A 13,770-nucleotide genomic window follows, 5' to 3' on the forward strand; every position below is an offset into this window, starting at 1 on the left:
TTTGCCCCCTCCCTTTCCTTCCTCATCCTCAGCTGTTTTTACTGGATTTACAAATAATATTTAAGAGATGGTCAAAGTGGGTGGGTCTAAGGTGGGAGTTCAAACTATTTATTTAATTAAAATGAAAAATCTGAGACTCAATGGCAGTGACTCAGGCTCATCCTTGTGTAGCGTCTTTAAGTGGGGTTACCGATGGCGGGTACAAGAGGGGGCCGGATTCACGCTAATTCTGAATTCTTCAGACTGGACCTGTCTTGGTAATCCCTGACATGAAGGTCTACTGTAGAAACAAACGGGTGAGGTGTGAGGTTGTGACAATATTTAAAAGGACAGTTGGACCGAGTTTAAGCAGAATTAAAGTAGTCAAAAAAATAATCAATCAATGCAGTTTACTGATCTTGCCTCATATACTAGTCAGAAACATTAAACTGGACTAACTGACATCATGCAGAATGCCAAGGGCTCCACTCTACAGCCATTTTCAAAATTTTCTGACATTGTTAAAGTTCTTGATGGCTCAACAAATACATCATTCATATTACTTTAAGACTGAAACTTTGCTGAATCACTTGAAAGTGATGTAATGAGAAGGAATTCTTTGTGGCCAGGTTACGTTAGGCTTAATACAAAATGTTCTTTTACCCGTGTTAACAAATTTGGATTCAGTGTACGTCATAACGGCCAGTTGTCCACAGCCACTGAAACTGCATTTCCACTAGATATACCCCAAACGTGTTTCCTCTCCCCACACAACACTATTAAAATCAGCACATCCTCACACACGTGATAGCCATGAGTTTGTGCGTCTTGTGCTCACTAGTCAGAATGTGACTCACAAAATACGTACATCAAAAGCAGCTGCAGTGAAACACCAGCTCATGAACTGGGGGCAGGAGACATGACCTCCATCCAGTGCAGAACGCGTCTGCATCACAAGAAATGACAAGGGCCAAAAATGGCTCTCACAAGGACACCTCAGCACCTCCATATGAAAAGGGAGGTGAGGACTACCCCCTAACATTACAGCCCCCCTTAATGAGCACCTCACTAAAGCCCAAAACTAGCCACCCCAGTTTGTCAAAGCCAGACTTGTGGCTCAACAACAAAGTCCAAAAAATAGCCACCACACACCATGATCAGTAACATGTAGAGACCCCAGTAGACCTCCCAGTCTGACCAGCCTCCCTCCAGAGACACAATACTGGAGTATTGATACAGTAATGTCAATCTTTATTCTGGGTTTAGAATCAGAAATCACCTGAGATGAAGTTCGACAGGCCAGCTGAGCAGTTCACCATTGAAGCCCACCCCTCTCCAGTGATAGTTCACTCTCGATTGGCTCAGTCTTCTTTGGTATCTTTGATATCAGACAGATGGGTCTGGTCTAGAATGTCCTTAATTTGATCCAAAGATTCGGCTTGGCGTACTCGCTCTAGCCGGACCTGTACGAAAAGAGTATTGCAAGACATGTGAGGCGCACATCTAATAGCAGGTCCCATGGAGGTACATAAATTATGGGATGGACTGTCCTACCTGCAGCATTTGGGACAATCGCACAAAGTCCCGCTGCACCACCTCGCTCGTGTCCAGCTCAGCTTGCAGCCGAAGGCTCTTGGTCCGTTCCTCTGCCAGCTGTTGCCTGAAGGCTTTCTACGAGGAAAGAAAAGTAAGTGAGGATTTCACATTCACCAATTGTTGGACAAATAGCAGGATGGCAGAGGCCTACCTTCTCTGCATCGTCCTCCTGCGCTCGCCTCTGCAGTTGGGCCAACACCTCCTTCATGTCAGATAGCTCACAGCGACTCTGTGCCAACTCTGATTCCAGCTGCAAATGAAAGCATGGGTGGTTGGCAAGGGACAAGAAGGCCTTTCTGGACTCTGCCTGGAGTGTCCACTATAACACCTACCTGGAGCCTCTCGCTCTGGATGCGTTCAACTTCGGTTTTGAGACTAGCCAGCTGAACTACGAATGATAAAAGTGGAGACGTGAGGGATACACATTCCCTTACATATGCATTAAACACAAACACGCAGACCTACTGTGAAGCAGCCAATCAGGGCTCACCTTCTAGCACCTCTGATGTCCGTCAGGATAAAGACAACAGTAAAGAAGGAAGAGACACATGTTAGATATTCTAAGCTGCTGTGATCTTTAAAGATAACGCACCAGGACAAGTGCTGCTTCTGTCCAAACACCCCTGGAGCCCCACAGTCACTCACCACTCATCTCTGTGCGAGTCTCCAACTGCTCTCTCAGGTTGATGATCTCAATGCGTAACCTCTCCTCCATGTGGCTGGGTGGTCCCTGTAGGTGAGGCATTTCCTGTCGGGCAGAGAAGTGTACTATGAGTGACTGTCTCTTAGGAAGAAACCACCAAGATGAGGGCAAGGTCTCACCTGTACAGAGCCATGGGTCCCAGAGTGTGCAGGGACGGTGCCCCGTAGACGTTGGTTTTCAGTGGACAGCCGTGTCAGCTCGTAACAGACCTTCCTGTGGGACTGGGAAAGCTCGGCCTGGAGGACAAACATATGGATGGTGACCTGTTCTACTGGTGTTACACACCCATTGATGATCCATTTCTGCAAGCTAAAGGTGCTACAGGCCTATCTGCTTCCTTTTGACACCTTAAGTTGAATGCCATTTTTGGAATTTAAGGTAGACTGACACCATGCATAAAGAAATTAACTTATTTTGATTTTTCTCATTTTTTTTTAAATGCTTGTAGTTCACCTCACAACATCAGAACCTCAACCATTTTGGATTTTCCCAACATGATCCATTTCACTGCAGTTAAAATAGGGGCATTTGTCACCTGAACAATGAGGGAGGTCTACAGAATATGTGATCATCAATCTTCAGATGGTCTGAGGATGACCAGGCACTTAAGTGGGGTCAACAAGCCACAGTCCCAGAGAAACACTTACCAGCTGCTCCTGCACCTGACTCTGCGATTGGTAGAACGTTTTCTGCAGGTCCTGCAACACAGACTCTGAGCTCTGAACTTGGCTGGTGAGCAGTGCCACCTGTAAAGCAGACAGAGAGAGAGAGAGAGAGAGAGAGAGTGAACAGCGCCACCTAGCGGACAAGCTGGCATTGTGCAGCACCCTCTGAGTAATGCTGAAGTGTAGCATCGCCACCAGGAGGGTGTCCTGTACATTCTCTGCCTCTGCTCTAGCATGTCTTATATGCAGTGGCTGAGCAGCTGCTTAAAAAGCAAACTCTTGATATTGTTGACCTCTCTCTATAATATTACAAAATGTTGTTTTTTTCCCTCAATTTTGTCTTCTGTTAGTTAAAATGGCATCTTGTTTTAGAGCACTGCCTGGCACAGAATCTGTCCTGTTGAAGGTGAAAAATGTCCTTCTACTTGCTGTTGTCTCTTGTTTGATTATAACTACCTCCTACCTCCTTGAATGTCTTGAGCATAGAGCAGATATTCAGGGCCCGGCCCTCAGCTGCTTTTATTCATATCTTAAGCACAGACCCGTTTCACTTCAGATTAGTGATTCTTTCTCCTTAGGAGACAATACCAGAAGAGGTGTCCCTCAAGGCTCCATTATAGGACCTACTGTATGCTTATCTCCCACTAACTCCAAATAACATGAGCGTCTCTCAAGGCACTCAGTGATTGTCTTGACAAAATAAAATGTTAAATAGCTAATAACATCCTCCACTTAATTGACAACACATCAGGAGTCCTTTTATTTGGATGTTCCAAATGTATTGAGAGTGTGTCAAAAAAAAACCCAAACTGTCCCCATATATCTGAACACAAGACCAACCTCTTGGTGTGATGTTTCATTCAGACCTCTGTTGTTAAGAGAAGTTCTTTTCAGCTCAGAACAATTGCAGTCTTTAAGACATTTCTCTCTTTTCATGACTGATCCACACTTGCACATTGTCCAGACTAGATTGCTGTAATTGTCAGCGTGCAGAGATCAGTCAGACGTGTGTGTCTTACTTACAGTCAGTGCGAAATGCAGCGGCTAGATGAGGAGACACATTACCCCATTTTAATGTTCCTTCACTGGCTGCCGACTGTCTGATTCATGTTAAAGTTTTACCTTTAGCGCTAAACGTGTTGGCCCCTTCTTTTACTGCTGATCTAGTCGGTCAATATTCTGCTTCTATGTCATTAAGATCTACCAGTCAGTTTCTGTTGGCTGATCCACAATTACAATATAAAATGAAAGATGACCACCTGTGTCACAGCTTACCTCCATCACTCAGTACACGTGACAATAATGACTCTAGAAACTATAAATTATATACCAGATCAGCTCCTTCTATTACTGTCCCAAAATCTTGACTCAAAACCCAACTTTTTCTTTAGTCCCCTACAGCTGTCTACTATGTTTTATGTGTTCATCTTTGCATAATTACAGGTCTGTCATTTTTGTGAGATTTTAAAATCTTTCTGTACTTGGTCAACAAAAGTTGTTTTTCAATGTGTTTTAAAAATATATTTGCTTTGCTCCACCCAGGGGACAATGGAGGAAAACTGTGAATGATATTAAATAAATAAATACAGATACAAATTAAGAACTATATTGTGCATTGTGACATTAAATGATATAGCTGTATTATTAATTAAATGTGTATGAAATGAACGCATTTTGCTGCTTATTTCTTAAAATGTTTACTTCATTATTTTAATAACCACACATGCAACATGACAACAACGGTCACTTTCAGCCATCGATATACAAGGGCTCAGTGAATGTCAGAATTACTCGACCAAACCCACTTGTAAGGCCAGGAGTTCAGAGCAATCGAGAGGTAAGCCACAAAGTGCACTCAGCAATCGCACACCCGTGAGTGACCGCTGTTACCATCAAACACAAAGCTGAAACCTCAAGCATCTGTGTGGGACATGAGCACAAGAAAAAGTTTTCCCGACTTACTGTGCAAAGTGACTACTTCATTCAAAAAGCCCTAAACTCTGGAATCTCTGTCGAGAGAGTCTACTGGAAATGCGGCACTTGATGGCAGCCTACCAATGCCCACTCTGCCTGATTCTGGCAGTCCTAGCTAGCTAGCTAACTCACTCTGTCATTTCTTTTACAAATACTTCATCTCATTCCATTGTTCACATTACAGCCGCTCACTCCAGTCATTGTTTCAAACCTTCAGCAGCTACCAGTGTCATTTCTCAAAGTTCATTTATAACACCTGAACAGATAGCAACATTTCCTTGGTACATCAGTAGCTCTCCATGGAAGTGGCATTACACCAAACTGGAGGAGTATTTTGTGATTTGTGTATTAATTAGGAATAAGGCATAATCAATCGAGCAAAGACGATGCACCAATCCAAAAAGCCCTGAGAGAGCCCACCCTCTCATCTTTAATGGATAAAAGTGACCAAGGCTCATGTCACATTGCCTGTGGTGTCACTGAAATAAAGAGACTGCAATATAATGAACAACTACATAAAAAAATGAGCAACAAAACAGGCATTTCATTATTTATGCTCACACAGTATTCTATCAATACAGTATTTATTTCTATGTTTATTTAAAATATTCCACCTTAGAAGCCTGGCCATGAATGTGCACAATAAAATAGTGAGCCTCACACCCTGGAGGACACTCTGAATGCTAACAGCACCACCTGTTGGACAAGACGAGTATTCACAGCTACATCCTTACTTTGTTCAAAAACCTGCACAGCATCACGGGATGAGAAGTAAGCAGTGTAACACTGGCACACAAGACAATGGCAGCAACTCGCTGTCCTGTCCAGATGCCATTGGCGCCTACTGGCAAGTCCACTGCCCACACATACCTGCCTGCTCCACTCCTCAGCGCTCCTCTCCAGCTCTTCTTCCAGGCTGCTCCTCTCTTCTTTAACCCGGTCCAGTTCCACAGTGGCCTGACTTAGTGAAGCCTGCAGGAGCTTCACCTGAGAGGGAATGGAGATGAAACTGAGATGACTGGAGGTCCAGTAACATAAAAGAGCATGACTGGGAGCCAAAGGTCACTGCTTCTCCAGTTCACACTTGAGGCCTAATGACACAATAACACAGAGGGGTCTGGGGGTCTTTCTCATTGTCTGTCTACCACCAGACAACTGATGTACTATCTGGCAGTGTGATGTTGCAACTGTCCCACTCCACATTACACTCCAACCCCCCCAACTGCCCAGAATCAGTGCCAGCAGCCCGTTACCTCGGCATGCAGGTGATTCCACTCACTCTCTGGGACGACCCTGTGCCCTGGTGGTGGGATGTAGATGGCTTCAGGAACGAGTGTCCCAGAGGATATCACCGAAGCTGTGTCTTCCTGCTCTGGTCCAAAACGGCGTCTAATGGAAGGTGTACTTAGTGAGAACGAAGCCAGTGAGGCACTATCACAGTTGCGAGCAAACATGTCGCCCCCGCCCTGCAGCTCCAAGTCAAACAGTCCGGCTGCTTCGGACTCCTCTGTGAGCTCTGCACTGCATGTCTGTACTCCCTCCAGATCCACCTGAAAGATCTCCGATGGATCTCTTTCTCCATCTGCCAGGGTTTCTGACTGGTCTTTTGAGGGGGAGGCTGTTGGGTGACAGGCCTGAAGGACACAAGAACAATAAAATTGTGAAAGAAGACATCAGTGACCAGTCATGGGACACCATCCTGCCTGACTCCAGTTCAGACTGGGAGTAACAGACAACAGTGCCTGACTTCTACATACTGTACACCTACAATCTGCTGTCCCAAAGACAGAACTCTTTTACATGGAGACAATAAAATGGAAGGTCAGGGTGGGCCTGAGGAGTCACTTGCTGTATTCTGGAATCAGTAGTACACTGGACTAAAAAAGACCAAGTTCTCCTCACCTGCCCCGTGTCTGGGTCCGCTCCCTGGCATTTCTGGGCTTTCACAGATTTCATCTGGGCTGTGTAGGCAGCAGAAGACCCTGTGGGATAGAAGAAGGAGTCAAGGTACACAGATCTGGTACCCTCTGCTTGACCAGTGGAGCTTTCAACATGAAGCCTTCCCTCATCTTACTTTGTGCCATCACAGCTGCCTTTATACACACCCCTAGGCCCTGCTTCCCATCTTACATATCTCTGACGTCCCGATGCTCTTAGTAATTGTCATTAGGAAGGTTTTGACAGAAACGGCTATGGGGGGAGCAGGAACAATTCTGGGGTGAATGGCTGAGAAAGGACAAAGGACATTCTTTAATTTTGAAGTTAAACATTTACTATTGTCTGACAAACAACAGATCAACATAACTAAACTGGAATCAAACCGGCGAAGTCTTTGAAGTTAAGGATGGTTGTGCATACAAAAATATTTACATACTGGAGTGGCAATATTTTGATGAAGTGGACTCTACTAAAACATCATAGCAATGGGAGCCTAATAATCACATTATACCTAACTCTTTTTAATTTTAGAAATGGGGCACTACGTGGTGACTTTGGCATTACTAGGACCCCACAAACCCCTCATGGCATGGTCATCAAATAGTAGAAAGTTCTGGTTTTCCATTAAACATGTCTTAAGCCTTTCAGTTTTCAAAAGGTAGCAGACCAAGGCCATTTCCCATGCTATGGTTAATTCCACATCAAATCTACTGAGTGCTTTACATAAAAACCTGATCAGCATGGCGCCCGATGGCTCAGCACATACATCTCTGTATGAAAGCACATTGTGGGCTGTGACTGGGGTTTGGTCAGACTGACTGGGCTGTGCACTGCTTTGTGAGGAGTCCTTGATTCACATCACAAACTAGATGTGAACACTACAATCCAGAGTAGAGAGTGAAGTGTAAACTCCATGTATTTACATTTATTGTTGTTATATCCCACTAAAGAAGGAAAACAAAGCCCCCCGTACCCCGTTAGTCATCTCTGAATGCCAAATTATTTTCTTGCGCTTTTCTTCTGTATGTGTGGTATCACTTTTATAGCTTTTTTTGTTCTGTTTAAACCCTCTCAGATATATTAAAATGGTCCTTCCAGTGTGTACTGTTTATCTTCTTATTTGCATTTTGATGTGGTTTGCAGTTTTTTTGCACTATAAAATGGAACATATTTTATATAAAATTAAGATTTTTCCACTTAGCACGCCACAGTAAATGGGTAACAGCATATATTGTGACGTGTCTTACTACTGCATGTGCTGTAGGGAGTGGAATATGTCAAAAATAACTTGTAATACTGTAATTTAAGTCAAATTTACATTTCACACGTGTCAATAATGTATGTGCTTCTGAAAGTTATGTTTGCTTCTGAAAATTACGAGTACAATTCTCAAGCGTGAACAAACTGTCAAAAATATGCCATTGGACCCAAAAAGGCTTTCTCTATCAAAGAAGAAACACAATTGAGTTTTGTTACTCTGCATGTGCCACAAAGGTGGAAAGATGGAGTTATTTTTGACAGCGATCGTACGTCATACTTAGCTCCCTCACAAGTGACTCCAAAGGGCAAAACACAAAAAACAAAATAAAACCGACACAATGAAATTAATTAAATAATGACAACATGCAATTAACAATAAAAAGTGAGAGCATGACATGAACAAATTAATGTTGGTGCGTTTTAAACTTTACATAACGTCTTAGCCGAGCGTCCTGATGTTTGTTATACGTGTATTGGAGAGCGAGATGTTGCAGAAGCCCCCCAACCTTCGATTTCAGCAGTCTTGGTCATAGATTTGGGGTTGGGGGCACTGAATTATTAGCCCCTCCCTCTGGAGGATATGAATATATACAAAGCTACAAAACAGACGTAAAGATCGGGGTCTTTGCACAATATAAACTTCTGAAGCAGCCCCCTCATGACAACACTGCTTTGAAGTGATTTTTTTTAATGCTAGCGAAGTGGAAACACCGAGTTAGATTAACGACTGAGTGCGGAGAATGTTACGCCCTTATAATGGAGGAATATTTAGGACAAGAATAAATAAGCAAAATAAATGGAAAACTGTCAAATATAACAATAAATATATAATTATATTAAAAATAGGAGTTTGCATGTTCTCCCCATGTCTGTGGGGTTTCCTCCCACAGTCCAAAGACATGCAGGTTAGGTGCTTTGGCGGCACTAAATTGTGTGTGTGTGTGTGTGTAAATTAGGGTGGTCCAGTGCCATTTAACCCTTTGCAATGGCAACTGGGCATCACAGTGAAACCTACTCATTGGATAAGCCACGTTTGCCAGCCAACATGACCCTTGAACTCACACTGGGCCAGTCAAATCTCAGCTGCAATATAAAAAAGGAATCTTTTTATACAAAGCTATGAAAATAAGGGTTCCAAAATGCTGCCCAACCCTCTACAGCGCCTGTTAAACGTCAAAGTTAATTCTAGTCATTAAAAATGGGAATGTGACAAATTTGCCAGTCAGTTTGAGCCACGTATTCATATCGTCTGTGGAAAACTCAACTGCAACTTCACAAAATCATCTGCATTTTTTCAAAACTGAGACCACTGGGGTGGCCCAACACCATTTAACCCCTTTTACAGTGCCCATTAAACATCACAGTTAATTGCCCTTATTGCCAAGTTTGCCAGTCAGTCTGACCCTTGTAATCGCACTGGGACAGCAAAACTCAACTGCACTGCAACTGCAACGGTATTCACTTTTCTCTGAAAGTTACAGTGGGTAACAACCCTGTATAATGCCAGTCGAACATCACACTGAAATCTGTTCATTCGATTCATGGGAATATGACAAATTTCCCAGTCCATTGGCCCCATGTACCCAAAGTTCAACTGCAATTTAACAAGGGCATCTTTCTTTTCTCAACACTAGCGTAGCCCACTGCCATCTAACCCTCTGCAGTGCCCTTTAAACATCTAATTCTATACATTAAATATGGGAATGTGCCAACTTTTCCTGTCACTTTGACCATGTATCCAACTCATAAATAACAAAGGCATCTGTCTTGTAACAAAGCCGTGAAAATGAGGGCTGCCCAGAATCACCTAACGCTTTATTGTGCCCATTAAACATCACAGTACATCTTACTCATTAGATATGACAGTGTGCCAAGTTTGTCAGTGACCTGGGCAAAACTGAACTGCCACTTAACAAAAGCACCCATCTTGTCCCAAAACTTTGAAAATTAAGTTGGTCCAACTTGACGTAACTCCTTTGTATCTCACCAGGTAGAAAATGTGGAAAATTGATTTCTTTTTTTTTTTCAAATAAAGGGCCCATTTTAGTGACACGCGTTAATATCTCTTTATGCAGAAGAATAGTTTGGCTCTTATCGCTGAATAAGTAACTGCTTTGCACAAGTTGTGTGAATAAGAAACTGGCTGAAAGCGAATAACTTCAGGCTCACATAAAACGGTCACCTTCTCCCCATATCTCTGTGGGTTTTATGGCAGACCTCCTGAAGACTCGCAGGCGAAGTAAATAAACGCTCTAATGGCGCATCCCCGTAGTGGATTACCGTCACAATCTGGGCTGATTGCCCACGAATGTTCAACTAAATGCTGCTAGGGAAAACTCCGGTCCCGTGACCTCCAGTTAGATCAGAAACACGCAACACCGAGGCGGCAACTGATCCGACGACCAAAGCTTTAGCCGTATATGTGGAGTAGGATCGCCGTCAAAAAAACTTCATCGTTCCACCTTGTGGGACATGCGCAGTAACAAAAACCGATTGTTTCTTCTTCGATAGAGAATGCTGCGTGACAGTTTGTTCACTCTTGAGAAATGTACTTGTAATATTTAGAAGCGAACCGAAACTGACATGTGTGAAATTTAACTTGACTTACATTATTACGAGTTATTTTTGACAGCGATCTTAATCCATAGTGGAAACAGGGTTGGAGTGTAGTCTTGGGGGAAAGTACTTTGTGAGGACTCGGCGCACCGCTTTAGAGAGAGCCGAGTGACAGGAGTCAGGGTCAATTAACAGAGAAAAGGAGTGGCGTGTGGCTGGCGTGGAGAAGCATTGGAGTAGTTAGGAAGACCGCATCAGGGTGAAGAGGGAGCGAATTGTTAAAGGACAGGAGAGAGGCACAGATGACGGAGGCGACCTGTTTTTATTATTTTGGAGGTGTCCTCGTGACCTAGACAACGGGTGGCGGTAGGACATCGTTTATATCGCGGAAAAACAAATAAAAGGTCAGTAGGCATTTGGAAGACTTCCCAGGATAAGCGGCTCCTGTGTGTTTTATTTGCCGATTCGTCAAAATATTGTGACGTCCCGTGGAATAAACACACTCAGGAGCCGCTTGTCCGGGGAAGTCTTACAAAATGCCGACTGGCTTTTTATTCAATCTGCCGCTATATAAACGGTGCCCTACAGCCGCCCGTTGTCTGGGTCACGGGGACACCTCCAAAATAACAAAGACCAATCACCTTCGTCCTATCTACCTCTCTTACACTAAAAACAGTTACAGTACTTCCCTTCTTTACACCTTATACTGTTCTCCTCACTTTCTCCAGCCTCCAACTCAAACTTCCGGCCACACACCCCTTTTAATCACGCCCCATTAATTAACCCAGATCCCTGTCACTCATCTCTCTCTAGGGAGGTGCCCCAAGCCCTTACAAACAGGGTTCCCTCAAGACTCCACCCCAACACTGCTTCCCTTCCCTATAGCCCATGCAATGGCAAGACACGTCACAATATATATAAAGAAATCTAACTGTACTTAATGTCTTCAATAATGTAATAAATCTCGATTTCCAAAACGTCACGATAATGTATCCAGTCTGAAAGCCAACTCAAGGATCTGTAACTCTGACCGTGAGACGTCTCCGCCTGCACACCTTGTGGAGATTAGGTGGGTTGGGTGATGATTGGCTGGATGACTATCAACCCCGCCCATCTCGAGTACATGGGCGGTCCTAGTTCAACGGCCCGCCGTCGCTTCTACTGCGCATGCCCCTACTTTCTTTCGGGTTATCCCCCACCCAGGGCCTCCAGTATGGAAGCTCACCTGTGATGGCGGACCGCAAACTGTCCAGCTGCTCTCGGCAGCGCCGACACATGTCCTCGACGGCCTGCTCCTTGGTGCTTTCAGACGCCAGCGCCGCAGCCCGCATGTCCTCCACTTCCCGTAACACATCCACCAGCTGGGCCTGCAGCCGGGCCGCCAGCCTGCCGGAGTCGCAGGCATCTGTAAACGAGAGACGCAGAATGAGGAAGCTTTGTACGCGGGCTGCTGTGACACTCGAGTGCTTCTCACTCGCCGAGCGATGCTTACCACTGGTATCGGATAACTCGTCGGCTGCAGCCTCCATTTCTCCCAAGCGGGGTTTGCGTTTGTAGACGCTGGTTGCTCCCCAGGAAGCCGCGTCCCGCCCCAGCGGCGGAAACACGTAGCGCCACGGCGGCTTAGACTGGAGTCACGAGGCGGGGAGCCGCAGGCGGGTTAGTAGTTTGCCGAGGACTAAATGAGAACCCGAAGAAGTCACTTTAGACTACAGAACAGACGGTACCGGCAATAATAAGGTGGGACAGAAAGTGAAGGAGGCGTGGCTTACGTTATACTGGCACATTCACCCTAATTGTAAACAAACCCACCCACAAATATCAAGCCTTATACAGTAATGGGCAAAGATTTGAAATGACTTTATTAAGAAACCTCAACCAGTCCACACGTTTAGAGGGTCATACAGAGAAGAGAGGCCGTAAACTGAGACCACTGTGGATGTCACCCAACCCTGCCAGCTGCAGTGGGTGTCACCACCTGCTTTTCATTCTAACTTTGGTGGACACCCAATGGTCCCTTTAAGTTTTAAGGCCGTTGTGCCATCTGTATTTAGGGGCACTGTGTATCGATTTAAACATTTGTAGGTTGTCAGTGTAAAATTAGCAAATGCAGGGTGCTGCACGTGAGAAGCTCTCTGAATGCCAATGTGCTAGTGGATAACACTTTTTGGCAGTTGAGTTTAATTCTTGTAAGTGATCTGCCTCAACTGTTTGGGGGAAGCCCTGATCAGTCATGCAGAGACACGGCCATGAAGCACCTGGGTGAAGTTTATGAAGTGCTTTTGATAAAAACAGAAAAGCTGGTAACAGCAGCAGCAGTAAACAACAATGACAGTTAATAAGAGTCACTCGGTGAAAATGCACAGACAGATCAGTACGTGCCATCACAGGAGGCTCTGGTATATCAGCATGTGGACAGTTAGGGGTCTCTTCATTGAGGTGTCCTTTCTCGGTGGTTTTCTCGGATGAAGTCTCATTCTATTTTTTCACTTGTGTTTTCAAGTGAAATTGACAAACCTGGCATGTAGATAAAGAGGAATGTCCCCTTTTGATAGAAGCCCATGATGCTGCCATTGGTTGGGTTCATCTGATTGATGCCAGCAGACCTTTTATAAAGCCTTTAATGTTTTGGTCACATTACTGTCACCAGGTGTTCCACATAAGTGTCAAATTATCATAGCAAAATCTCATATATAAAAAAATAAACTAAGCTGATATACAAGTGCCCAGTGGAGAGCCACATGTCTGTGCAGTGCCAGTGCCGTGAGGCTTGTCCCAGAATGACAGATTTGGAGATTAAACACATTTTTACAAATGAGATACAAGATCATCAAAGCTATCAAAAAATAACAAAGGAGCTCACCCTTTATCTGCCGCTACATAACTGAATGAATTTTTTTAGCATTTACATATCTGATTTTTTAATAATTGTACAGTCATGTGAAAAAGTAAGTACACCCCTTGGAAACTGGCAAACATTAGGTCTTCATGCACACAGTGCTGGCAGATAAAGCTGATATACCTGAGTAACAACACAAGGAGAGTGGGCCCTCTCTGTCATTTAAGAAAAATCTCAATAGCTGTGATGGTCTACAGGGG

At 44.3% G+C, this 13,770-nt stretch overlaps 1 protein-coding gene across 1 annotated transcript; it reads right to left on the minus strand.

Annotated features, from left to right (window-relative positions):
- Nucleotides 1–1,213: 1,213 nt before the first annotated feature.
- On the minus strand, nucleotides 1,214–12,413 carry rabep2 (rabaptin, RAB GTPase binding effector protein 2). Its single transcript, XM_051934754.1, has 12 exons — nucleotides 12,164–12,413; nucleotides 11,897–12,076; nucleotides 6,820–6,899; nucleotides 6,171–6,551; nucleotides 5,788–5,904; nucleotides 2,926–3,024; nucleotides 2,398–2,514; nucleotides 2,221–2,323; nucleotides 1,908–2,077; nucleotides 1,727–1,825; nucleotides 1,534–1,650; nucleotides 1,214–1,442 (listed from the first exon to the last, which is right to left on the minus strand). The coding sequence occupies exons 1-9, from the start codon at nucleotides 12,198–12,200 to the stop codon at nucleotides 2,055–2,057; spliced, it is 1,137 nt and encodes a 378-aa protein (XP_051790714.1). The 5' UTR covers nucleotides 12,201–12,413; the 3' UTR covers nucleotides 1,214–1,442; nucleotides 1,534–1,650; nucleotides 1,727–1,825; nucleotides 1,908–2,054.
- Between the last annotated feature and the right edge of the window lie 1,357 nt (nucleotides 12,414–13,770).

This window comes from Erpetoichthys calabaricus, chromosome 12 (genome assembly GCF_900747795.2).
Source record: "Erpetoichthys calabaricus chromosome 12, fErpCal1.3, whole genome shotgun sequence".
NCBI lineage: Eukaryota > Metazoa > Chordata > Cladistia > Polypteriformes > Polypteridae > Erpetoichthys > Erpetoichthys calabaricus.